The following is a 23551-nucleotide window of genomic DNA, read 5'->3' on the forward strand; positions in this document are numbered from 1 at the left end:
AATATTATAATTTACCAGAATGAAAACTCAGCAGTGAAATGCTTTGTTGGTAATCTGGCTAATATATGCTTTATTTCTAATAAGCACATATCTTGTACCTGTTATATTAATCACTGAGCTCTTTATTGGAAAGTATTATTTTTATTTTTAATATTTTAACATTTTCTTTTAATTGCAATTAGACAAAAATGAAAATTTTCTTTATAGTTTTAACAGTAGGATATATTTTATTTTTAAAGTCTATGAACTAGTTAGTGGACAGTATTTTAATAATCTGGTATATTAAACTTCAAAGTTTAACATTTAGCAAAATTTTGCTTCACAAATTCACTTAGAATGACAGGAAATATGTACAACTTACATTCCACATTCAGACAAATGCCTTTTTCCCTTCCTCAAAATAAAAAGCTTTATAAAGTGTAGAACAGTATAAAAGTTTTAGATATGAAGGCACTGCATAACTGTATCATATGGCTGATGTCTTGCTTAGCAGCAAGAGTAATGAGAATATCTACATTTAATTTAATGGAACACAAATTATTTGAGGAAGGACCTAGCTCTTATCAAAGAAAAAGAACGTTTTGGCCCATTTAGTTAATGAATTCCTTTCCAAAACTGCTTTTTAAAAACTTACCTGGGAAAGTTATCTAGAATATGTCACCTACACATATACCTAATCTTCTGCATGAGTGTCAGGGGATATGGAGCGGAGTTCTACATATGTGAAAATATATATATTTCCAAAATAGTAACTTATCTGTAATGATAAAGCTAAATATACCTTCCCAAATCCACTGTTATATAAACGCTGTCAACAGATGATCTATGAAAACAATCTTAACGAGTTAAGTTTATAGTATTATAAATCTGATGAACAGATCTAAGTCATGGTACTCTCCTGTTCTTAAACTGAGGGAGTTTGTATCTGCTCTGGAAATGTTGATTTCACTGGGTAATAATAATGTATATGAATAAGTGTTCTGATGTCCTAAACTCATACCAAAACAAAAACCATAGCCAGGGGACTTGATAAAGAATGAACCACATTTGTCATTATCTTGGAAACCAAACTGAATGCTATCTAACATTACATGAACTATGATAGTAGCCATAGGAGACTTCAAGATGGCCTGAAAATCAGATGCTAATGTTCTTGGTAGCATATACTTGACTTCAAATCCCTTCAAGGGCATGCTAAAAAATAATGGAAATTCACTCCTTAAATTAAACCAAACAATGAAACACTTTAGTTTGTGTGAACTTTGTTCCTTAGAAGGCCAGTAAAATAGTTGTCCAAAGATTATTGTCCAAGAGGCTAAGACATCTTTACAACCTGGTCTAATAATTCATATTACTTTATAAGTGCTTTAATTACATATATAGAAGAAAGTAATATATATGTTTTAATCAGATTAGTTTCAGAACAAATAAAATAACACATTAGAGAAAAAATTACTTAAAAATAGTTGTATTTATATTCCACAATTTGCTCAAATACTGGTTTTCTTATAAACTTTCTACAGGATGTTTTTTAAACAAATTCTTCACATTGTGTCTTAGTGACTGACTTACAGAATTTCAGGGAAATAGTTCTGTTATTATAGCTTAATTTTGTACTAAAGTGATGGCAGGTGGTCACATGCAGTCCATATGGGATTCTAACATAACATTTAGTGAGTTTTCTGACGTGGACCATCCCTTTGATGCTGACGGTAATGCATCTGTTGAAAGAAGTGATTGTAAATTTGGATTACTGCTCTCTGCATCTTCAAGTTTTTCTGTATTATCTTCCCAGTTAATGTGGAATCTTGTGACTCTGGGATTAGATGCCAAAATGTTCCTTTGAAGCTATAGGAAAAAAGAAATATATAAATGGTAAATGTAAGAGAGTTAGATCACCATTACAAACAGGAGCTTAATAGAATGATTCTTCATATCAATACTTCGAAAGGACCAAGTTCATATCTGTACAAAGGTATAACAAGTCAAAGCACCTAAAACATAAGTAATAAACAAGGACTAGGGCTGCAGCAAAGAAATTATTTTAGCCTGACCAGGCAGTGGTGTAGTGGATGGAGCGTTGGTGTGGGATGTAGAAGACCTGAGTTCGAGACCCAGAGGTCACCAGCTTAAGCGGGAGCTCATATGGTTTGAGCAAAGCTCACCAGCTTGAGCCCAGGGTCGCTGGCTCAGGCAAGGGGTGACTCGGTCTGCTGTAGCCCCACGGTCAAGGCACATATGAGAGATCAATCAATCAATGAACAACTAAGGAACTGCAACGAAGAATTGATGTTTCTCATCTCTCTCCCTTCCTGTCTGTCCCTAGCTGTCTCTCTCTCTGACTCTGTCTCTGCCACACACACACACACACAAATTATTTTAGCCCATTGGAAACAAGATAGGGAGAATTTGAGGGAAATCATCTAGATCTGTTACTATCCTAACAAAACATCTAAGTCCTCAATACTTCTGTTTTATAAAAGAGAATTTCTTCTTTTTTGGAGGTGAACATTTCAGAGGATGCTTTCTTTAACAAACAGTATGCTTTCTAGATAGATGTGGTGTCTCCAGTAATATTGTCAAGGAAAATGAAAAGTTCCCCCAACTATACCCTCTTGTTATTAGTGGTTTCCTATCTTTTAATTATGGCTCCTTCTTAAAAACTATTCTGGTTTCTTCTCTTTTTGCTATACAAGGTGCCAGACGGGTAACTAATAAATTGGATCAATGGAAGGTCCTACACCAGGATAAATAGCATACTAGCCTTATTTCTTTCTGCTCCCATGTTACGTTTTCTTATATCATCTGGCAGATAGTGTTGAGTTCAATGTCAGAAATCACCAGTTACTAAACTATGACAGTTCCCAATGGAAATCATAAAGTACTCATTAATTTTGAGAATACTGAATCACAGATCTCAGCTTCTCACTTGGAAGTTAAGCTGATTTCCATCACCAGAAACATTTAAGACCTTTAGTTTAACCTTTAAGAATAGCAGATAAAACAAGGCATATAGGTTTTCTGAGAAAAAAATGTTCATATGAAAAACAAACACAAAACTTCCCCCCACAATTTTTGGTAAGAGTTACAAAGTGTCATTGAAAATCAATAAAACAAACATGAATTTGAATGTCCTAAAGGTTGAAATTAATAGAATCATGCTGCATGGGAAATGCCATACAGAAAGCCATAACCAACGGTCTGTTTCTTCCAGGAGGCACTTTCAGTTTCCTAAACCTCAGAGACTCAAGGTGCCCGACCAATGTTAATTACTCGTGACTCACCTGGAGTCATCCATGGTAATAGAACTATGATTAGTTGGCCTAGTTGGCACAAGAACCTCAAATTTACTTTGTCTCACAGCCATTTTCGTGATGTACTATGAAATGGCAATTGCTTAAAAAGCTGCTTAATAAAAATATTGAAAGAGAAATAGTGAGAACATTACCTTAGAAAAGTCTGGTTTAACTGGTGGGTTTTCCCTTAATTCTGTCTCGGTATATTCATTATTTACATAATAGCCAACTCTAATAAATTCTTGACCTCGATAGGTGCATGTAATTAACACAACTGTTACACCTACTGCATCTGCATCTGGAATGAGTCCGGGATTAGGTGCATCCGCCTAGAATAATTTTAAAAGAAAAGAAACACATCACAAAAGTCTGTTAACTGCAAGGAAGACTGGGGTTTTGGTTACCTTGAGCGCCATCAGTTGAGGGCACAGTAACAAAAACTTAAAAATCATAACGGGGAAAGCAAATGCTCATTTTTGAGACTGACTCAGAGCCAGAAAATATAGTTCCCATGTTTCTTTCAAGTACCCTGGGTACTTGAAAGCATCACTCCTTTTAAAGTAAAATCTGACCAGCAGGTTGTCATTTATGAAGGTTATGCAATATTCAATTATAAAACCTCTCATAAAACATATCAAACAATTAAATCAAGTCTTATTGATTGTAACCTTTTCCAGTCATAAAATCGAGACCTAAATTAACCTGTCACTTGTACTGTTTGCCAGCATTAGCTACCTAAACTCAGATCTATTCCTGTTCCTGCTCCAGGGTTGAAAACTTCAGATTACCCCCATTTCTAAAATAGAAATCTCAGTTCTTTAACTTTACTTGTATGGCCCCTCACAATTCATCTCCACCAACACCTCCACACACACCTCTTACCCTTATTCTGGAATTACATGGGTTCTGTAAAATGCAGTGATTTTCTTTTCTTTTTTTTTGAGAGAGAGAGAGAGAGAGAGAAAGAAAGAGAAGGAACATCGAGCTGCTCCTAACAGGGGAGTCGAACTGGCAACCTCTACGCTCTGGGACAATGCTCCAAAGCTATCCAGCCAGGGCTTAACTTTTATTGATTTATCTTTTTTAGAGAGACAGAGAGAGAAAGGGAGGGGGAGAGGAAGCATTCATTTGTTGTTCCATTCAGTCATGCATTTTTAGTTGCTTCCTGTGTGTGCCCTGACTGAGGATCGAACCTGCAACGTTGTTGTTCCAGGATGACACTCTAACTGACTGAGCTAACTGGCGTGGACGAAAATGCAGCGATCTTTCATGCATATACTGTTCTCTTGGCCTAAAAGGTCCTTCCTAAGAGCCTAAAAATTAGTCTTTAAACATTTGCATCAAAATGTTTTGTGGGGTTTTTTTGTTTTTTTAGTGAGTCCTTTCTAATTCAAAAGTTAGAATAGTAATCTTTTTATGCGCTCATGTTACTTGACACAAATCCTATAATAACAGATGTCTAACAACTTAAACATGTTTACCTTTCACTCTTGCCTGTCATCCTAAGCTTTATCTTGGACAGGAGTCCCATCCAGTTCATCTTTATGATCTCATTTCTGGCACAGCTCTAAGCACACAATATATACCTAGTATACCGAAATTTATTCCTAACTCAGTTCCTGCCCTGAAGTGATTTACGGATCTCTTTGGAGAGACACCAGGACAGGGACAGAGGATCTGTTCCGAGAATATGCTGTTTATCTTAGAGATCCTGAGCATCTCTCCCCAGAGGTGTTAGGTTACTTGCAGAGTACCCGGAGTTTCTAATGTACCTGGAAATGGGTGGAGATGGCAAGTAGAGGTAGTTCAGTACTGCCGTGGGAACTATACCCACAGTGCTTCCCATCCCTCAGCAAATTGGTTCTAGGCATGTTTGTGTTTTAAAATTTGTTCGCCAAAGGCTTCAGTTTAAACAAATTCAAATAGAAATGCCTGTAGACCTCTCAGACTATTTAGGATGGAGAAGTCATAGGCAGAGATCTTTAATCCCAACCAGCAGTACTAAGGCAGATGTCTGGACATCTGCTAGCCTTTGACACGCATGAGAAAGGCATATTTATTCAGAGGCAAAATCAGGGCAGACTAGAATAGTATGGCAGTTTGTTTAAAGCACAAAACAAAAACTATTTTAGCCCCTTTCTGCTGATAATGGTACATTTTGTAAAACGCATGGGCTGAACATATAATCTAAATTGTATGTGCTTCCCCTGTTGCTTTTTGGCAACATATGCACCGTTACCAAGGTAAAACCAGTGGAAAACCACTAGAAGCAAATACTTTGGGATTTTTTTTTTCTACAGCTCTCTAAGCCAAAAGCTTAGGAATGTTCTTAACAACATAAACACATAGAAAATATGTTTAAGGGTTTTAAAAACAAGGGACTTGTTTTTATAGTGGCACATAAAAATGATATATCACTCATTGCATGTTGAACTCAATTTCTTCCTACATCATGAATTATCAGTGAAATTCAGGTTCCCCAGTATTATGGGTCAAAGAAAATACTGCTTTTTTTTATATAACATTATCAAGAAACTAAAAGAATAAAAGTTTAGTTCTAAATACAGAAATAGGCACTGTTTGTCAGTGATTGTACTTGACCACTTTATTCCTCATTTAATCCTCATAACATTCTTATGAGTTAGGGTAGTCTCCACACTTTCTAAGTGACTGAGGGAAGGTAGGGGGCCTGTCTAAAGTCACATGAGCCTAATAACCAGTGAAGTGGGATTGGAACCAGGTCTGTAACTGCAGTGCTCCCCTAAACACTCATTCTCTGACACCCATATCTTTCTCTGGGCTATGTACTCACACCTGGGTTAACAGCGCCTTAATATAGTTGAGCTTTTTAAACCATCTGTTTAGATACAATCAAGTATTTGTCACTTTTTAATTAAAAAAAAAAAAGCACTTAGGCTAGGAGACCAAGATTCTGAATTCTCTAGGGAGGGGAGGAAAAGATAGTTCTAAAGATAGCACCGGTTTGAGGGATTCTTGGCCCCACAGTTCATGGGATTATCTGAGCAACAGTATTTGCTTAAATTGGTCCCATCTATGAAGTAAGGAAACAGAGAGTTAGAGATAGGAAGAGTTAATAGTCTCTCTGGATGAAGTCCCTTCAGTGGGTTCTGCTTAACCGATGGGACGTTGTTGTAGAAATATCTGCAGCAAAATTAATTTTTTAAAACCTATGGCTACTTACTCTTTGGAATATTATAAATACCTCCCTCTAATAAACATGGATAATTGGAAAGTGACTGAATAGTTTTATATAATAACATGGATTAACTTTTGAATACAGAAGACAAAGTCTGAAGTCTTGGCACAGACCCCTATATTGTCAGTGGTATCTGAGAATATAATTTATATTAGAATTTCCCCATATATTTAGTAAACAGAGTAGTATATTTGTATAGTAATCCTTTACAAAACTGTGTGTTAGATGCTTTAGTAAACGGGACTTGAATTCCAGTGACCCAAGATCACATAGTAGCTATCTACTAACATACCTGGTAACCTAGCTTAGTTACTGATTATGCTGAAATAAAGTTGTTTTTGTTATATCAGCATCATTCCCACAGACTGCAACCAGGAAGGAGGCTGCATCTAACTGTACTGATTAATAGTATGCATTTTGAATCCCTGTTTTGGGCTGCTGGACAGCCACCCCTCTGAAAGCCTGATACTAAGGGACTATTCACAGAAAAAGCCCAAGTTCACCGCCACGTGTGCTGTGACACAATGTAAGGTTACTGCATGCTGTGCAATCCCTGGAGTAAATGCCACAGTCACATCTCAGCACACAAAATCCAGAAGTGGCCTTCCTTTATGGCAAAGACTTCCTTCCTAACACATGAGAGAAGACAGATAAAAAGTGATGTACCAGAAGCAGAATGATTTAACCCAAAAGGAAAGGTATAAGAACCATGTGATACAGTCTGGTAAGAAACATTTTTGGCATACATATTTACCAAGAATAATCTTACCTGAAATACAAACATATGCCTTCCCGCAGGAACAGGGCCCACTAAAACAGAGTCTAAAACTTGATCGTATTCTTCACTTTCTGCAGAGCCCACATAGATAATTTTCCATTCCAAGTCTAGGATTAAAAACCAAAACATTATTTCATATTCAGTAATTACCTTATGGGATGACATCAAAAACCTTTTAATGCCCACTTAGCCACTTAAGCTGCTAAAATTGGCTTTTCATAGCAGAAAATCCAGGAAGGCACTGAATGGTTCCTCAAGAAATTCTCACATTTTGTACCAGTTTCTCAAATGCTCTTTCTTTTGTGAAATACGAGTCCCTGGGAAGGGCTCCTCACAAACAGAACAACATGGCCCAAAACTTGGGAAATGCTTCAACCTCATCCTGAGGATTCATTAAGCACACTTGGCAGAGTAAGTGTTCTGAGGCATCCTTCAGTAAAAACCAGTAACGTTAACCTGGCTTTCCCAAATTTATTTGGCTATGTAATCACACACCTCCCACCACCTTATTCATGTCATATTTTAACTTACTAAACACACTTTGGAAAGTGCCCCATACTGTGTTGCACAGATCCAAAGCATTCAAGAGCTCCAAAGTGGAAAAGTCATTAACCAAGTTTCCTGTGGCTCAGACGGGACTTCAGCTCATTGACTGTTAAAGGACCAGAGTCAGGTTTCTTTCTCAATGCACCCCTTCATGTCATACATTCTTTTTAAAATTTTCTATTAAGTGAAAGGTGGGGAGGCAAAGACAGACTCCCACATGTGCCTTAACTGAGCTCCACCTGGCAAGTCCCCTACCAGGCCGTGCTCTGCCCATCTGGGTCACTGCTCTGTTGCTCAGCAACCAAACTATTTTAGTGCCTGAGGCAAGGCCATGGAGCCATCCTCAGCACCTGGGGCCAACTTTGCTCAAACCATTCAAGCCATGGCAGCAGGAGGGAAAGAGAGAGAGACATTGGGGACAGGGTGAGGGGGTAGATGGAGAAGCAGATGGTTGCTTCTCCTGTGTGCCCTGACTGGGAATCGAACCCAAGACTTTCACACACTGGGCCGATGCTCTACCACTGAGCCAACTGGCCAGGGCCAGATTTTTTAGGTTGGGAGGGAAAAACCAAGGATCCCTTTGCCACTTGATATAAGAGTCTATACAGTGGGAAAGACACAAGAAAGAATAAGACACACCAGAGTGCAACCCAAGACAGTCTATGTAGTTGTCATTAAATGTATGTAGTTCACATTTTATTGAGCACCTTTTACAGTGTGCTCTGTAAGAACCCAGAGACGAATGAAACAGCTCTTTTGAAGGAGCCTCCTCTTCAGTAGGGGGAGGAAGACACTACAAATACAAATCATCTGAGACCTCCTGGGCCTCTCAGAGTATTTAGCAGTGTGCCTGACTCTTGGATTCACTGCACTGAGACTACACCAGTCCTCCCAGAGGAGGGAGGAGTTTCTGGGTCACTTGTGGAGAATCTAGTTAGTTCTGCCATGTGTTGCCATTTTTGTGTAATTGTGTAAGTATTTTTGTTCTAAAGAGATACCAGAAGTAGTATAGGTACTAAGTATTCATATGGCATTTATAAGCAGTTTATTGAACTACAAGTTCCTTTTTTAGGTTTATACTTTCTTTTATAAAGTCAGTCATTTTCTGAGGATGTATTATGTCATGGCTCTGTCCTAGAGGAGACCATTTTATTTCCAGCTTCTAGCACATTTCCATCTGACATCTCAACAGATCAACTATGTGTTAATGAAGATTGAGAGAAAAAAGCAGCACTATGACTAAGTGACATGGGAAGCCACTGGAGGGTTTTGAGTGGAGGAGTGACATGATCCTACTTTCATTTTAGAAGGATCACTTTGGCTGCTGTGTTCAGTACAGACTGTAAGAGGGCAAGGGAAGAAATGGAGATATTTCAACAAAGGAGGCAAGAAATTATGGTGGCGTGGACCACAGGTAGCCAAAGGGCAAGAAGCAGTCACATTCTGGGCAAATCTTGAAGATAGAGGTAGCAGTCTTTTCTTTTTTTTTTTTTTTCAGGAGGTGGGGGGGGACAATTTTAGACATATTCAGTTTGAAATAGATTTGAGAAAATTTTGGAACCAGTAAATAGGTAGGATTCCTAGGGAGTAAGCCTTGGAGCTGTCCAATGTTAAGAGGTCAGGGAGATGAGGAAAACAATAAAGGAGGTTACAAAACTAGTGGCCAATGAGGTAGATAACCCAAAAAGCCAAGTGGTGGAAACTATTTTAAGGGTGTGAACCTATAGTACTAAACTAGCCAAGTGAGGACAAGACTAGAAATTGTCATGTGGATGTTTTCATATTTTCTTCATTTATTTATATATATATATAATATGTGTATATAATGTGTGTGTGTGTGTGTGTGTGTGTGTGTGTGTGTATATATATATATATATGGTGTTCTTGGCCTCCTAATTGGTGTAAGTTGGCATTTAGTCTGACAGAACAGTCATGATTTATAAACTTTCTTTTATAAAATACCTACTATGTGTTGGGTGTTCTTCTCACTGCCTCACAGTTTGTGTGTGTGTGTGTGTGTGTGTGTGTGTGTGTGTGTGTGACAGAGACAGAGAGAGTCAGAGAGAGGGACAGATAGGAACATACAGGGAGAGAGATGAGAAGCATCAATTCTTTGTTGTGGCACCTTAGTTGTTCATTGACTGCTTTCTCATATGTGCCTTGACCGGGGGCTACAGCAAAGTGACCCCTTGCTCGAGCCAGCGACCTTGGACTGAAGCTGGTGAGCCTTGCTCAAACCAGATGAGCCCGCGCTGAAGCTGGCGGCTTTGGGATCTGAAACCTGGGTCCTCCGCATCCCAGTCCAACGCTCTATCCACTGCACCACCGCCTGGTTAGGCTCACTGCCTCACACTTGTTTAAACTTCAACAGCTTTATCACATGGATTTAATTATACCTATTATGCAAATAAGAAAGTTGAGGCTGAGAGGCTAAGTAATTTACCCACATTCACATTGTGAATCCGAGCTATGTCTTTGCAACTCCAAAGCCTGGGCTTTTTCCAAAAAAAAAAAAAAAGTAACCAGGAAGATAAATTCTTCTCTCTCTAGCCATGGGGAGATACTCAAGGCTGTAACTCAGGGAATACCTATATATTATTTTTTATGTTTATGGGATGCTTGCTGTAACTGAGTTTGAAATGTTCAGTACTTATTCATAAATTAGCATCAGCTGTTTTAGTCTTAATTTTTTTAACCCTACCTTTTGTTTCCCTGCCCCTTGTACTGGAAGGAGGGGAAAAGGTCAGATGATTTGCACAGGTTATCAGTGGAAGGAGTCTATTCATTTATTTTAAAAGTAATTGTTTCATTTAATGATGGTAATCACAGACTTCAAGTATCTATATCTATCTGTGTTGGGAGTGAGGGAAGTCACCAAATGAATTTTAAACTAATTACACTACTTGGCAACACCTATGATCTAGTGAAAAGTATGTACAATAGTCTTTGGGAAATAGAAAAAGCCTTAAGTTTGAAAGTATGAAGCAGCATGCTCAATTCTGGTACACTGCTAAGTCTTCAACTGACATGTAGCCATTATTAGAAACAACTAAATTATTTTAAAAGCAAATACTCCTCAAGGTTTTTTTCTGAAGCAAAGCTTTTTAAAGACATGAAATAATTTGGGGGCTACTAACAAGTTAACCCTTTTGTGTATTGAGTTTTTTGTTAACCCTTTTGAGTTGAGGACGTACATGCATGAACGTTCGTACTACTCAAAGGGTTAAAGTATGAAAAATGGTGGCCAACCTCTGGCTTGGGACTTGAGACAAAATTATAAAGTGAAAATTTCAGATATTCTGTAGTTTCATTTCAAGAACAGATTGAATTGCAATAGTATAAAAGTATGGAACCTGTAAGAAGCCTTTGCCAAGTAAACTCAGTTTCCTTAATTCACACAGCCTCTAGGTGGAGTACACAAGTATGGCAGCTTTTTGAAAGATTCCTTTGCAGCTTTGGTATGACTCAGCTTAAACTCTTTGGAAAAAAATACTAAGTAAATGTTCAGTCTGGATGCCCTGGGAAGTGAAGTATACAAGTAGAAGTAGGTGTATTCTTGATGTTGGTATTGTAAAAATTCTGATGTGATTCATCTGGGTTCTGATTCCAGTTAAAAAATGGAATATAGAACATAGTTCTACTTCAAGGAATAGCAGATTTCAACCATCTAATGTCAAGGCCCTGTAACAACATCCTGAGTCATCTGTCTTACTTGTTCAGAATTGGCTCCTAAAATGGAAGTTACCACTTGAAATACCTGTAATCTGAAGAATTTATAATGTTTAAAACACTATAGTTTAAGTTGGAATGGACTAATCAATGGTTTCTCTTGCATCCACCCATTTTTATATGTAATTGGTAATGAAATGGGAAAATCAGACTTGAATATATATATGGCCTAGGTAGCTCAAATATTTTAGTATTCTTGTGGGAAAGCAATCAAATGGTTTCAAAGTAATAAGAAAATTACCCTTTAATTTTATTGTCAATGGCCTATTTTACAAATTAAACAAGGATGTCTTTCAAAATGTGCATCACAAATTATACATGTACATATATGCTCTATAGATGTATTTAAACTATATGGAAGAGCACCGATTAAAGTGTTAACTACGGTTATAAAAGTGAGGTGGGGAAGGCATTGAGTACACAGGACTGTTAATTTATGTCTGTATAACTTTTGAAAATTTATTATGAGTGTGTATTTTTATAATTAAAAAAATAACACCCTACATAAAATACATTTTATAGAATTAAAAAATAACTTTTAAAGTGAAAATACTTTATAAGCTTGGTTAGCACAATAATTTTAAACGCAATTTGTTAAATAGATATGTAAGCTCAAAAGATGTATGTCCCTATTTAATTGGTAAAATTACCATTGATGAAGTTAAAACGTTTACGTCCTCAAATTTTGAAAATAAAGCACTGACTTATTTTAATAAAATCGCAAAGATAAAACCTTGGCAAGTTTCAGCTTTCTAACTATTACTTCATATATTAAAAGTAACTCTTTGAAGACCTTAAAACGTACTTAGAAAAATAATTTGTGCACTGTCATTAATTAGGACCTTTACTTCCTAGCCCACTTTTCTGTTATATGTTTAGGATATTGGATGTGGAGTTATTTTAATTAGATTTCAACAAGCCCTTGAAGAAAGTCTTCTTTTAGACTACTTAAAAGCTAGTGATTAAGTCCTGCTAATTATTTAAATATTCTACTTATTTCTGCTCTTGGGTTCAATGTAAGTTCCTAGCTTAGCAATATTTTTCTTACTGAGAAATTTCAGTCATTAAGGAAAAGGAGTTCACGCTGGTTGAAGCGAGCCTGCGCGCCAGCATCCCGGGCGCCCCGAGCATCAGAGCATCCCGGGCGCCGGCCGGCCAGTGCCGGCCCGGACGGAGCCCCGCAGCCCCGGGGGAGCGCCGGCGCCCGGCCCGCGGCGTCGAGCCTGCGCCCGCCTCCCCCGCTGGTTGGTCGAGGGAACCAGAAATCAGCGCGGGGACAGCCTCGCTCTCCTCCCCAAAGCGGCCGGGCAGGGCCACCCGGGAGAGTAGGACAACTCCAACGTAAGCTCTAAAAATGGATTCGCCTCTCCACTCGGGGCAGGAAGGTGGGCAGGCAGGGCGCCGTGTTCGTCACCCGCGGAGAGGAGGCGCCGTGACGCCGGGGTCGCTGGCCCAATTCTCTACTCTGGGTAAGATGGCTCCGCTGCTAACTCGCCGGCGCGACCACACACACGCCTCTCCCTTCCCAGCCTTCCCGTCGGGGCCGCGGGGACGGCGGAGGCCTTTCGCGGCGCGGGACCAGCCTGGCGCGAACGTCGGCGGCGCCGCCGGCGGGAGTGCGGGTCTCGCGAGTCGCCCGCCCGCCAGACAAAGCTGACAACATGGCTACCTCCGCTTGAACAAGTTACTAGCAAGTTGAGCCGCAGCAGACGCCGGGCTACGGCCAAGCACCTCGGCGGCCGTTGTCCATCAACTTCAAGTTTCCCTCCGCAGAGCCGAGCCCGCAGCCGCAGCCCGCCCGCGTCGAGCACCGGCCGCCCGCGCGAGGCCGGGCCCGGGAAACTTTCAACGTCTGCAGCCCGCAACTGACAGCCCGGCGGCAGGCGGGCGCCGACTCACCTTCAGACAGGTCCTCGATGCACTCGAAGGTGATCTCGAACTGGAATGGGTTGTAGAAAGGAGAAGGGTTATCCAGCACCACTACATTGTTCACCTGAACCTTTGCCATATTTTGAAAAAAACACAAACAATGGGAACGGGGGCTTGTTGCGGCACAATAAAGTCCAGCGCGCGGCCGTTCGGGAGAGCGCAGACCCCCGCCCCGGCGCCGGCCCTACGTCGTGCAGCGGCGACTTGAGAAACTTTTTTTTCCTCTTTTTATTTACACGGGAACACTCCACAGTGTTTTGCAGCTTTCCTATTTCACTAAACTACAGCCCATTCTGCTCTGATAACTAGCAGGGTTGCTCGCGATTGGCTGCACCTTAGCTCTGACCCTCCTCCTTCAACGAGGGCCTTGGCGGCGAGCAAGATGGGCTCCCGCTCCCAGAATGGACTCGGAAACTTTAACTGCGGCTCCACCTGCTGGTGTGGATTAGGACAAAGGCGGAGAACAAAGTGAGTGGAATACGGGCTGGGAGGCCCGCGCGGAGGCTGCCGCCGGCGGCGGCGGCGGCAGCGACGGCGGCGGGGTGAGACGAAGTAGGCCCCGCCCCCGGCCCGGCGGCGCCCGCGCCACACGTCGGGCGTGGTCGGGGCGGGGCGGGGCCGGGGAGGGGGGCCGGAGGGGCGTGGACACGGCCGAGGCGGGGAGGTGTGATCGCGGCTGCATCGGCGGTGGGCGGGCACAATCTCGAGAGACGCCCCCCTCCCGGAATTTCTTCGTGGTTTCTTGGTTTCTTTTTTTTTTTTGCCTTTTTACATCAATCCAACGGCATGCCAGCTCTACTGAATTTAGCAGATGGGATTCAGTTGTATACATTGGGTTAGTTTCGCTGTGTACTGGATAATATTTGCGGTAGAGGAAAGGATTGGTTGTGGAAATAAATTAGATTTTATAGAACGATGTCGGCTCGAAAGGAGCAAAGCCATTTTGGAAATTAGTTTTTAGCCAAGATCTGCGTTTCGGCACGACAGCGTTGTTAGATATAAAAATGTAGGGCGAAAAGGGGCTTTTGCATACACACTTTGCTTGGAAAATCTGAATAGGTAGTATTTTGGGCTGCACCTGGATCTTTTTCCTCCCTTTCCAATGTGGGACGTCCAAGGAAAAGATTACTAGAGATGTGACCAGTTACTCCTCATGTTTCTGCCGTTTGATGGGCAAAACTGGAACGTAAAAGAAAAAGATGGAAGTGCCAGGAGATCAAAGGGCAACAAATACATATAAGAGAAAAGGAGAGTAGAGAACACAAATGCATACCAAGACATGTGACTTCTCAAAAAATTTATGACCTAAATCGTCAGTAAATAAAAATTTGTGTGTCTACACAGACAAGTTCTGAGGAGCTTTTGCTAGATTAATTGACATTCAGTGTGGATTCATGTATTTTTTCCATATGTAAAGTCCACTTTTAAATACATATTATCAGGCACAGTGAACAGAAAGTAGAGAAGCACTGGGTCAGCAATTAAAGGAACAGGTTTCATTTGCTATACAGGATGACAATATCTTCACCTACCATACCAGTATGTTTTAAGGCTCAAAATGTATATTTACATACATACCATATTGCCACAATATGACTCATACGCTAATGCACACATACAACTGGACTTGAGGAAAGCATTTAATCCCCTGACAATAAAATGGAACCCTCACTCCAGTTTTCCTAAATGTGGGAAGCTTGGTATTAGCTCTCCCAAACTAACTTTAAAACGAACATCAGATGAAGTCTCATCAAAAGCAACCTCCTTAAGTTCAACCTTCCTTAAGTATGAACAATGTCCAAAGAATGACAATTTAAAATTCTGGTCACTATACTAAGAGAAAGCTCTTCCAGCATAGATGATACTTAGGAATTAATTTTCTCTCTGAATTTAATTAGCCAAGTTCAGTGGTTTCATTCACAACAGTGAAGGAAAAAAAATGTTGGTTTATAAAAAGCAGGTAATATCGGCCCTGGCCAGTTGGCTCAGTGGTAGAGCGTCGGCCTGGCGTGCGGAAGTCCCGGGTTCGATTCCCGGCCAGGGCACACAGGAGAGGCGCCCATCTGCTTCTCCACCCCTCCCTCTCTTCCTCTCTCTCTCTTCCCCTCCCGCAGCCAAGGCTCCATTGGAGCAAAAGATGGCCCGGGCACTGGGGGTGGCTCCTTGGCCTCTGCCCCAGGTGCTAGAGTGGCTCTGGTCGCGACGGAGCGACACCCCGGATGGGCAGAGCATCGCCCCCTGGTGGGCGTGCCAGGTGGATCCCGGTCGGGCCCATGCGGGAGTCTGTCTGACTGCCTCCCCGTTTCCAGCTTCAGAAAAATACAAAAAAAAATAAATAAATAAATTTTAAAAAAGCAGGTAATAACAAACCTTTATACCATTCTTATAGTAAACAGAAATAGTTCAACAACCTCATAAATGTATTAAAAGCTCTCCATTTCCCAACACTGATAGTTGAGCAGCATATACAAATCCACACTGAATGTCAATGAATCTAGCAAAGGCTCCTCAGAAATTGTCTGTGTTAACACACAAATTTTTATTTACTGACGATTTAGGTCACAAATTTTTTGAGAAGTCATGTCTTGGTATGCGTTTGTGTTCTCTAGTCTCCTTTTCTCTTATATTTGTTGCCCTTTGGTCTCCTGACACTTCCATCTTCTCCTACGTTCCAGTTTTGATGGTTGGCTCAGGCATAGGTATGTACTGGGAGTGAAAGGAGGCCCAAGCCAAGGCAAAGCTGTGGGAGTTTCCCCTTGAAGTACTGCAGAGGTAAACCCTTCTGTTGCAGAAAAGGTGTTTGGGGTCATGGGAATGGAATGAATCCTGGAAGGTATCCTTATACTTTTTATAAGGTTTTTATATTTGTTATATAAAGTGTGTCCGCCTGCCTCCCTCATTCTTTGCTCCTCCTCATTAACAGTTTTACTGTTTTGTGTTCATTGCTACCTGCCATTAAGGTGACAGTTTTGTTGAAGATAAATAAGCTTTGCCTTAGCCCTTATCCATAGCTGGACTGGCCTGACCAGGCGGTGGCACAGTGGATAGAGCATCGGACTGGGATGCAGAGGACCCAGGTTCGAGACCCCGAGGTTGCCAGCTTGAGCACGGGCTCATCTGGTTTGAGCAAAAGCTCACCAGCTTGGACCCAAGGTCACTGGCTCTGGCAAGGGGTTACTGGGTCTGCTGACGGCCCACGGTCAAGGCACATATGGGAAAGCAAGCAATGAACAACTAAGGTGTTGCAACATAGCTGGACTGTACCGTTAAACGCCTTTTGGATAGCTATCAATGATACAGTCTGCTTTCTGAAGCACCAGAATTATGTTTGTTGTTGACAGTTTGTTGATGTTAATATTCTGACCAGAAGAATATTAATGGAGATGCTTACTAAAATTTTCTGTTTCTTTTGTCTAGTTTTTACTGTTCTTAGTCCTCTTATATGACGCTCCATACAAACTCATCTTCTTCTTGAACTCAGTCTCCACTTACAGTCCATCTTCTCATGTCTTTCGTTCCGCTTTTTCCCCTCTCTTCCGTTTTTTTCTCCCTAACTATCCCACCTCTCTCATTTATCAGAGGCTCTGTTCCTTTCTGATAACCAGGAGAAATGTCACAAGTAGAGAGAGGACTCAAATCTTTAAAACATCTCTTGGCTAGACCACTGCTTGCACTAAGCATAGTGGCTTTTTTAGTTGGTTACTATAGAGACAAATGACATTAAATGGAGATGTGCTTGACATATTATTTTTTCTATAAGAAGAAAAATCCTGCTAGGATTTTGTTTGGAATTATATGGAATCTATAGAGCATTTTTCTGTTCATTCAGTAAACATGGAAAATCTCTTGATTTTTAAGTAGGTCATCTTTCAATGTTTTATAATTTTTGCATACAGATCTTACACATTGTTTTTAAGATTTATACCCAAGTATATTATTTTGGGGTGCTATCATAACTATTATTTTTAAATTGCAATTTCTAATTATTTTTTTGTATTTTTCCAAAGTGAGAAGGAAGGGCAGGGGAGGCAGAAAGACAGACTGCCGCATGCTCCCGACTGGGATCCACCCAGTATGCTCACCAGCGGGCAGTGCTCAGCCCCCCTGGAGTGTTGCTCCGGGGCAACCAAAGCCATTCTAGCGCCTGAGGCAGAGGTCATGGAGCCATCCTCAGTGCCTGGGCCAACTTTGCTTCAATGGAGCCTTGGATGTAGGAGGGGAAGAGATTGATAGAGAGAAAGAGAGGGGGAGGAGTGGAGAAGCAGATGGTTGCTTCTCCTGTGTGCCCTGGCCAGGATCAAACCCAGGACTTCCACACACCTGGCCAATGCTCTACTGCTGAGCCAACCGGCTAAGGCTCTAATTTTTTAATATGTGGAAATATGATTAATTTTTCTATATTTACTTGAAAACTGCAACCTTGCTATTTTCACATATTAGTTCTAGTAGCTTTTTTATAAATTTTGGAATTTTCTACATAATCATATTGTCTGTAAATATTTTAAAATTTTAGTTTTTCCTTTTTAAGGAAAAGAATGATGAAAATAAATCCCCTTGTTTTGTTCTTGAGGGTGGAGGGGGGATGGGGCTCTAAGCAGTCAATCTTTTATCATTGTTAGCTGAAGGATTATTGTAAATACCCTTTAACAGATTGGAAGAGTTCTCTCATTCCTGAGACTTTTTTTTAAATCATGAATTGTTGAGTTTTGTCAAGCATTATTTCTGTATATGTCTTACTTTGGTGGTGTAGTGAATTGCAATGATTAATTTTTGAATGTTGAATTAGCCTTGGATTCCCAAAATAAACCCAACTTAGTTATAGTTATATATTGTTTGCTTTTGCTTTTTAAAAAATCTATGTTTGGTAGAGCGTCGGCCTGGCGTGCGGAAGTCCCGGGTTCGATTCCCGGCCAGCGCACACAGGAGAAGCGCCCACCTGCTTCTCCACCCCTCCCCCTCTCCTTCCTCTCTGTCTCTCTCTTCCCCTCCCGCAGCAGAGGCTCCATTGGAACAAAGTTGGCCCGGGTGCTGAGGATGGCTCTGTGGCCTCTGCCTCAGGCACTAGAATGGCTCTGGTCGCAACAGAGCAACACCCCAGAGGGGCAGAGCATCGCCCCCTGGTGGGCATGCCAGGTGGATCCCTGTCGGGCACATGCGGGAGTCTGTCTGACTGCCTCCCCATTTCCAACTTCAGAAAAATACAAAAAAATATATATATATATATGTTAATGAGGGATACTGGGCTGTAGTTTTCTTTTAACGTGTCTTTTTTCTGTTTCCAGTACCATGATAGTGCAGGCTTCATTAAATGAGTTGAGAAGTGTTTCTTGTTTTTCTACATTTCTGAAAATTTTGGGCCCTGGTCAGTTTGCTCAGTGGATAAAGTGTCTTCCCAGTGTATGGATGTCCCGGATTTGATTCCTGGTCAGAGCACACAAGAGAAACAACCATCTGCTTTTCTCTCCCTCCTTCCCCCCTTCCTCTCCCTCTTCCATTACCACAGCCAGTGGCTTGATTATTTGAGCATTGCTCCAGGCATAGCTGGGTTGGTCTGAGCACATTGGCCTCAGGTACTGTGGATAGCTCAGTTGATTCAAGTATCGGCCCCAGAAGGAGGTTGCTGGGTGGAGCCTGGTCAGGGCGCATGCAGGGGACTCTCTATCTCCCCTCCTCTCACTTAAAAAAAAAGAAAATAAAATTGTTATAGCCTTGGTATTATTTCTTCCATAAATGCTTGGTAGAATTCACCATGACATCATCTCAGCCTGTAGATTTATGTGTTGCAAGGCTCTTAACTACACTCAATTTTCAGTATGCAAGTTATCTTTTTAAAGATAGGAAAGATAAAGTTTGGCAGTTTTTGTATTTAAAAGAATTTTACCATTTCATCAGTGTTATTAAACTTAGGGCATAGAGCTATTAATTTTATTTCTGTATTATTAGTTCAGTGTCTACAGGATCTATAGTGGTATCCTGTCTTTCATTCTTGATATTTGTAACTTTTGTCTGTTTTTTTCCTTAGTCAGTCTAGCCAGAGGTTTACCAATTTTTAAATCAAAAATAGTTATTATAACACTCATTATGTATAATACACCTTTTAAAGAGCTTTATTTACATACTATTTGAATATTAAATAATCTATAAAGTTTTTTCTATTTTTATTTACTTTTATAGATGAATAAACAGGCCTCGAGTATATTATAAAACTTGCCTACTATATGACAGCCAGAATGACAAATCCAGAATTCAAATCCAAATCTAGGTGATTCCAAAGACATTGCTTTTGACTAGTTTGTTTTATTAACTGGTACAAAGTATGAATTAAAATCAGTTAGGACATATGAAAGGACTCTTCTGTGACTTGGACCAAACTTCATTTTCATCATTGGACTGTAATATCTAGTCTCTGTCTTTGGACCTTTCTCTGTAAACAGTATATAGTATAAAACCTTTTGCCATAAAATATCTGGAGAGCTGTGTGCTCTTTCTGAAACTTTAGACCACTCAGTAAGGGTACCTACCAAAGAGAGACAGAAAATTTGAAGACTTTTGGTTGCCACAAAATAATAATACCTATTAGATGTTTCAGAATATAGACATTCTGAGACCTTCCAGTGACAACCTGAAATAGTTGTCCTGTTGCCGTCATTCTTGGTAGACAACAAATAAAGCCTTGACTCTGTGCCCTTTCCTTCCCTTTAAAATTAGGTATTTCTTTCCTCTCATAGATATAAGATAGGCTTTTGAAAATAAAAGCTGTCACAGCTTGCTTGTTTCCTTAGGTCTGACAGTAACTGCCGTAAAAGACTCCGGAGAATGGAACTTGGAGGCGGGGGCCTTAGTGCTTGCGGATGCGGGCCTTTGCTGCATTGATGAGTTTAACAGCCTCAGAGAGCATGATCGAACCAGCATCCACGAAGCAATGGAGCAACAGACCATCAGTGTTGCTAAGGCTGGGTAAGAGTTTCCTTGATGTTAAATCTATAGGAATTGTGAGATTAGTTCATATTTGATTATGGAAAAATGTGAACCTTATTGAACTGTAAGGTATGTTTGGTCCTCTCAGGGACTGACACATACTAATTTTCCCGTGGAGGTGAGTGAGGGAAGTAAAACTGAGTTGTTGGGAAAAAGAAAGGAAAGACTAAAGTGTTAATGTAAGTTGATTTAATTCATGGATGGGGACTTATGAAGAGCTTTCAATGCTGGATTCAACCTATTATCTCATTCAATAATTGTATGTCTGCTCTGGGTATATTGTTATGTTAGAAATTTTGAAATATTCTAAAAGAAAAACAATACTTGTTTTCAGTGGCATTCTCCTTTTATATCTTTTTTTCTAATATATCTTAATGGAAAGTTGATCACAGCATATGGAAAACTAAATGATAATGTATATTAGCATAAGATGAAGTACCTGTTGTGAGTCGAGAAGGCTCAGGGATTGAGGTATGTAAGTCCTTGGCTGCACATGACCCATGAGAGAGAAAAATAGGTTCAGATAGAAATTCAAGCCCTGAGGTGGTTATGGGAAACTTATTTGGCTACAAACGCTGATCTCCAAGCAGGTTACCAGATAATCCACTCAAAGGACAGAGGCAGAACTATCTTACCCTAATGTTACTCTTAGGTATGAGGCCAGGTGATCAGTTAATAGGACTGCTGGCAGAGTCTCCAAACAGTAGTGTTTACTTGGGAGCCAGGCAAACACTGTTGTTATAGATTATGTGAGATCTATTTATGTACACTCGCAATAAAGGAAAGAGGGAGAGTGAGGTAAAAGCAGGCTGTAGCCCAGAGGAAAAAGATACAAGAAAAACTAGACAGAACTATTATCTATTCATCTTACTCAGTGTGCATTCATCAAGAGTCTGCTGTATGCCAGGCCCTGTGCTAGACACTGAGAAGTACAAAGATGAATACAACACTGTCCTCCAGGTGTTCACTATTTGTTGGGAAAGCTAGATACAAGAGCATAAACGTGATAAGTCCCTAATAAAAGTGTTATGAGAGAATGTACTTTAAAATAATTAACACTTCAAGATTTCTTATCAAGGGAAAACAAATAATAGTTTAGTAAGTGTCTTCAAGGCTATCTCTTCTCATTATATCTTCACTTAATTCATACCTTTGCTAGTTGGTAGAATCTGTGGTTTATTTTGATATACCTTTTCTAGAGAAAATCTGGAATATTTTGAAAGATCCCTAAATAATAAACCCTGGCATTGGGGAAAATTGGGACAAAGCTCTGAGTATATTTTAGAACGGGAGAACACTGGCAGTGCTATATGGTAGGCTACAGAGCAAACCTGCATAAGTGAGAGGATTTTATTAGCCACTCCTGCTGCCTTTAACCTGGGGATTAAGGGAGTTAGTATAAATCTTCCGTGCTATCCATAACTATGTTGGTAGTTCCATAAGAAATGTTCTTGTCGATCAACAGCTCCCTTACGGCATCCACTGCTTGGACAGTCATGTCATAACTATACCTACCGTATTTCTACCGTATTTCTTCATGTATAAGATGCTCCCATGTATAAAACGCACCTTAATTTTGGGGCCTGAAATTTGAAAAAAAACTATTACATAAAGTTATTGAACTCATTCATCATAAAATTTATACAACTCCTCTATGGAAAAAAGTGGGAAATGCAAGTAGAAATATCTACAACCACTGTATAAGACGCACCCGTTTTTAGACCTCAAGTTTTTCGGAAAAAAGATGTGTCTTATACATGGAGAAATACAATACTTGATGCACTGGGCAATGCTTTTCACACTGTTCTTGGTGAAGGGCTAGTTTTAATGCTTTTTTCAGTTCATCACAGAGCAGTATTTTTATAAAATATAGCAAAATTACTTTTAAATGAAGTAAAAAAGCAAAGACATACAAAACATAAGCCAAAGTTTTTTATTCACTTAGGATAGAGAAAGCAGTAGAGCTATCACTTCCATTCTTACAAGAAAAATTCAGGTACCCACAAAATTTACAACTTACCTTGAACTTATTAGAGAGCTGTGTTTACAAGGAAATCAAGGGAATTTAATTCTAGAGTGTGACAAGTCCCTCCAGGGAGAGATGAGACACACAAACTGTCATCTTTGACAGCCAATGAGAGGAAGAGGTAGTTGTCTCTTACTTGGAAGCAAATAAGGAGAAATAACTAAAATCTATGTTAAATTCCCTGAAGTCCAGGTGTGGGCCAGCATATCAGTTTAGAATAACCGGGCTCTCCCAACACAAGGTGGCTTCTCACTTTCAAGACCTTCTCCACTGGTCTCCACCAGATGCTCACAAGAAAAACTGGGCAGGGTAGAAGACCAGAGAGATTGTCCCTTGCACGCCTCAGTCATCGAGCCTGAGTTGGGCTGCTGCTGAGGAATAGGCACTAAACCCTGCTGTGTCCCAGACACGTCCCTCCCTCGCAGAGAGCAGAGAGGGACGCCTGAAATCACTGGGGCAGGGCAACAAACACTGCCACCCAGGGCCTCCGGGGGAAGGGTAGAAGCAGAGAAAGCCCTTTGCTCTGCAGGAAGTATGAGAGCCTTCCTTTCCCCCTCCAGGAGCCAGGCAAAAAGGTGCTGCTTCTAGTAGAAGGCTAGAAGCAAAAGCCATCTTCTGCTGAGAGAAGGGCAGCAAGCACTCTTGGTTCCAGCATCCTGAACCAATACAAAGCAGAGGTCTGTACCAATGGGAAAGGGACAGAAAAACCCATTCTGCCCAAGAACCACCACAGATACATGGCAGTGTTCAGCTGCCACAGCTGGGAGTGGCAGAGGCTTATAACTCTCTAGCTCATCCCCTTTGACCCTCTGAGCAGTGATTTTCTTCATGCTCGCTGACCTCCAAGAGTGAGTTATTTTTTCAAACAATGAAATTAGTTCCAGTTACAGTTTTATTAACATAAAATCATGTTAACCAATTTATGGAAATAAGAACATATATTTGCCTTTTTTTAATGTTGGCTTACACATGTACGTTTGTACTCTGGATGGTCAGGAGGCATGAGGACGTACATGAACGTTCATACTACTGAAAGGGTTAAGAGCAGAACA

The 23551-nt window shown here is 40.5% G+C and overlaps 3 protein-coding genes across 9 annotated transcripts in view; 2 read left to right on the plus strand and 1 right to left on the minus strand.

Moving 5' to 3' along the window:
• Window positions 1-23551, plus strand: part of LOC136398848 (DNA helicase MCM9) — a 72426-nt gene that overhangs the window by 21656 nt on the left and 27219 nt on the right. For 3 of the 7 annotated variants that reach the window (XM_066373370.1, XM_066373371.1, XM_066373372.1), the window contains exon 8: window positions 20278-20452. In XM_066373370.1, the coding sequence (XP_066229467.1) occupies window positions 20278-20452 (175 nt within the window). Of the gene's footprint in view, window positions 1-8996; window positions 9152-10014; window positions 11419-11447; window positions 12303-20277; window positions 20453-23551 lie in introns of those variants that run through there. The other 4 variants (XM_066373373.1, XM_066373377.1, XM_066373376.1 and 1 more) reach the window with 4 other exon arrangements.
• On the minus strand, window positions 1453-14016 carry ASF1A (anti-silencing function 1A histone chaperone). The gene is made up of 4 exons (XM_066373378.1): window positions 13466-14016; window positions 7283-7398; window positions 3449-3625; window positions 1453-1848 (listed from the first exon to the last, which is right to left on the minus strand). Exons 1-4 carry the CDS (start codon window positions 13572-13574, stop codon window positions 1636-1638), a joined length of 615 nt encoding a protein of 204 aa, XP_066229475.1. The 5' UTR covers window positions 13575-14016; the 3' UTR covers window positions 1453-1635.
• On the plus strand, window positions 11853-13439 carry LOC136397079 (glucocorticoid-induced transcript 1 protein-like). Its single transcript, XM_066371684.1, has 3 exons — window positions 11853-11886; window positions 12628-12907; window positions 13096-13439. The coding sequence occupies exons 1-3, from the start codon at window positions 11853-11855 to the stop codon at window positions 13433-13435; spliced, it is 654 nt and encodes a 217-aa protein (XP_066227781.1). The 3' UTR covers window positions 13436-13439.

This window comes from Saccopteryx leptura, chromosome 3, assembly GCF_036850995.1.
Source record: "Saccopteryx leptura isolate mSacLep1 chromosome 3, mSacLep1_pri_phased_curated, whole genome shotgun sequence".
Lineage (NCBI taxonomy): Eukaryota > Metazoa > Chordata > Mammalia > Chiroptera > Emballonuridae > Saccopteryx > Saccopteryx leptura.